Here is a 4,117-nt window from a genome sequence, read left to right on the forward strand (position 1 = left end):
GGACGGGGTGTCCCTTAGGGGCTCAGGGAGAAGGTAAAGGTCAGGGGGCTGGGGAGCTGCTCATGGGGTTAACTGGGAACCTGCGTGGTCACCAGGACTGTTGTCGTGTCACGGCCAATGAGGGAATGTCCGTCCTTCCCACTGTCCTGGCTGGGCAGCGTCCAGACCCGGGTGCCCACATGTGAGTCGCAGAAAGAAGGTGTCTCCAGGGAGGCCTCTGTGGGGAGACAGCGGGACAGCGAGTGTGATGTTTGAAAAGGACCGATTTGCAACAGTCATACACCATAGGAAATCACCTGACAATTAATTCAGGAGACTCAGAGTATATCCAATATTAAAATCAAAAGAAGCATCAGGAATGCAGGATACTTTATGTCTCACAAACTTGACCTGTGACTCTGTCAGGGATGTTCAAGTGGCTGCAGGTGTGAGGCAGGTGGACATGCTCGGGAGCCGAGAAGGTTTCAACCTGAATAAAAGGTGTAAGTGCCTGCTGGCTCCTGAACTCCCCCAGGAAAATGTCTCTGGGGGTCCGAGGCGTGTTGGATTTGGGTGTCTCTTTCTATTGCTGGGTTTGTTGGTTTTATGTACTTTAGACACTCGCCCATGTCAGATGTGTGATGTGCACAATTTTCTCCCAGTGCAGGGCCCCATTTTGGGGATGACGTCTGCTGAGGCACAGAAGCTCGCTAGTATGGGGGGGGCACTTGTTCCTAAGTGTTCTTCTTCCCTGGTCCTTGGTGTGTGTCCCCAAGTTCATCTGTGGAGTGAGTGTGCAGTGGGCAGCACCTGTGTGTCCCTTCTGGTATTTTAAGGGTTTGTCTAATGCAAATTTTTAACCCATTCCAAATTATTCTAATAATAAGGAAAATAGAAATCCAATCCGTTGTCACTTGTGAGAAGGGACCAATCAAGAGACTGGGCACAGCAAAAAGGGAGAGAAAAGGCCTCTCACCTGTCCTGGGAATGGTATGGAGACGTCTTCAGAAACTGACGACAGGACAACCACAGGATGGAGCAACCTCATCCGGGTATTTGTCCCAGATGTGCAGACTCTACAGTGCAGAGCACGCACACCTGTGTTCCCAGCAGCAATGTTCAAGTAGCTGGCCATGGCCCCAACCCAAGTGCTGGGGTCAGAGGAGTGAATAAAGAATGTGGATCCAAACTAAATGAAATATTTCATGGCTATTAAAGAGGTGAAATAGTGTCCTTAGGGACCAAAATGGACCTTGAGGTGTGTATGCTAGTGAGTTAAGTCAAAAAGTGAAAGATATTGGCTGGTCTCACCCATCTGTGGATTACAATATAAAAAGCCAACAATTAAAAAATGTAGTGGCAAATAGCAAAAGGAAAAGTTGGACTAAGTGAAAAAATTTTCTCTTTACCAGACAGAACAGGGTTGGAGAGTAGGAGTGTGGACGGAGGGGCAGGCAATGCAGGGCATTTAGTAGACTGAGTGGACACTGGTGCTTGTGGGAGAGTGAAAAGTGACCCACGGTAAAAACAGTAAAAGTGAAAATGAGTGTCCTCCTTGATAAGAACAAATAATAAATTAGTGTGATGTTGGGGTGAAACACTCATGATAAAGATCCCTTCTCAACAGACACTCACTGGATTTGTTCAAGGAAAAGCAGAAAATACATCCACAGGAATCTGGCCACGGAATGACGTCATATCCCAAGGTCATGGGGACTGTGCTCTCATGCTATCACTGAAATGAGTATTACTTTGAGTGATTTTCTAACTCAGGTTTCATTCTGAAATTTGAATGGACGAGTCATGTCTTGTGATTAACAACATTTTATTATCATAAATAGTTTCATGGACAAAATGTGCCCATCGGTCAGGACAGTGACCTGCTCCCAGAGAGGAGCAACATCACCCCCAGCTCACATTCTCACTGTTAGGGAAACAAGAAAGAGAATCTCTGTGACTGCAGTGCAGATGTGTGGAATTACTTTAAAAAATTGCAAATATCACCAAGCTTTATTTTGCATAATGTTTTACATCATAAAAAAAAAAAAAAACACAGTTCCCAGGGGGAAGAAAAGTGAACTTAAGTGTAATCTACAAGACGGTGGAGAAGACCTGGTAAAGGATCAAGATACAATCTGGAAAAGTAAGGGAACCTAAAAATCAACACAATGACAAGTTACAAATTATAAACTTTTAAGTAGAAATGTAGTACTTCAAAGATAATTCATATAACTTTACTTTTGAAAACGCCAAATCGAGGGAGTACAGTCACCTTGGCATCCAAACAGGCATCACAGAAATTAACATTCCATCCATTCCAGGTTTCACTCATAGATTCCTACTAACCAAGGAAGCTTCCATCCTTCCACCTGTGGCAGAGTGAAGTGTGGTTTCCTTTGTCCTTTGAGGAGGAACAGGAACTTCTCCTAGAGGAAGACGCCCGGTGAGGAATCGTGAGGGACGGGGGGCCTCAATCTGTCTCCCCTGGCATCAACGAGGACAAGGCCCTTGGTGGAGAAACACGCAGGCTGTGGGAACCGAACCCCAGGACTTGGGTCCTGTGGCCATGTGGTCCTGAGGACAGACCCATTTACCACTGCTCTCACTATGTAAATGGTGGTGAATGTGAGTTCTAGAACATTCTTCCTACACCAAATACAAGTTTTTAACCATGAGCTGGATTCAGTTTATGAACATCACACAGGGAGGGCTTGGGGGAAGGATTGCAGCAATTTAGGAAACATGAGTATAGTGAGGATTATGAGAATAAGAATTTGTGACAAGGGAATAATCCTAATGCAAGTAATTGATGCTTATAAATGATGACATGTAAGAGTTGGGGGAAAAAGCTGAATTAATGAGGGGCTATAATTGTAGATTTGTGATATCTCACATCTTGGAGTAATGGCCATTTATCAGTCTCCCCACAGCTGACTTCATGGCTTGGTTCCTCAGACTATATATGATGGGATTAAAGATGGGGGGCACCACCGTGTAGAACATAGAAATGACCAGGTCAGACATGGACGGGGTCACTGAGGTTGGCTTTAGGTAAGCAAAGCATCCAGTGAAGAGATACAGCACGACAACCAGCAGGTGGGGAAGGCAGGTGGAGTAGGCCTTTGACTTCCCTTCTGTGGATGGGATCTTCCTGACAGCAGAGAAGATGTGGACGTAGGAAATGACGATGAAAATGAAAGAGCAGACAGTCAACACCACACTAATGAGAATGGGGACAAATTTGCTCATTACATTTTCTGAGCAGGAAATAGCCAATAACTGGGGGACATCACAGAAGAACTGGTGGACCACGTTGGACCCGCAGTAGGACAAAGAGAAGGTTCCAGCTGTGAGGATCACAGCATAGAGACACCCACCCAGCCAGGACACAGCTGTCAGCTGCACACACCTATCCTTGATCATGATGACCTCATAGTGCAAGGGGTGGCAGATGGCAGCATAGCGGTCAAAGCTCATCACCGTGAGCAGGTTCAGCTCTGCACCTGCTGAAAAAATCATCATGAAGACCTGGAGGACACATCCCAGGAAGGATATGGAACTGCTGTGCCTCAGAGAGTTGGCAATGGACTTGGGGACCGTGGCTGAGATGAGGCAGAGGTCCGAGAAGGACAGACTCCTCAGGAAGAAGTACATGGGGGTGTGGAGGTGCCGGTCCAGGGTGGTGATGAGGACGATGAGCCCGTTCCCCAGCAGGGCGCACAAGTAGACCAGGGAGAAGAGCAGCGGGTGCAGGAAGCCCATGTTGCCCTGGGTGGGGAACCCCAGGAGCATGAACTCTGTCACAGCCGTCAGATTGGTCACCACTGGAGTCATCTTCTGTGTAAAAGAGGAAGAGCAACAAAATTTTAATTCTTCCAATATTGAAAATATAATAGGTTATCAATACAAGATAATAACTCAATGTATTTTCTACATCATTCCTTCCATTTCTATGGACATTAATATCATCTATGTCTGCTGTTTCATTAAACCCATTTATTACCAACTCATGTGAATATGTCATTATTACACTCTCCACATACAACCTGAAAATTGGTGAAAACTGAAAATTTCATCTGTCCCCTAAAAAACGTGAACAATTAGAATCTCATATCTGTCAAAATAGTCAATAGACAAA

At 45.6% G+C, this 4,117-nt stretch overlaps 1 protein-coding gene across 1 annotated transcript; it reads right to left on the minus strand.

Annotated features, from left to right (window-relative positions):
- Positions 1–2,868: 2,868 nt before the first annotated feature.
- LOC311175196 (olfactory receptor 14A16-like) lies at positions 2,869–3,813 on the minus strand (the record flags this gene model as incomplete). Its single annotated transcript, XM_084240109.1, has 1 exon — positions 2,869–3,813. One exon carries the CDS (start codon positions 3,811–3,813, stop codon positions 2,869–2,871), a length of 945 nt encoding a protein of 314 aa, XP_084096235.1.
- Positions 3,814–4,117: the final 304 nt, after the last annotated feature.

This window comes from Talpa europaea, assembly GCF_964194135.1.
Source record: "Talpa europaea genome assembly, chromosome: 8".
Lineage (NCBI taxonomy): Eukaryota > Metazoa > Chordata > Mammalia > Eulipotyphla > Talpidae > Talpa > Talpa europaea.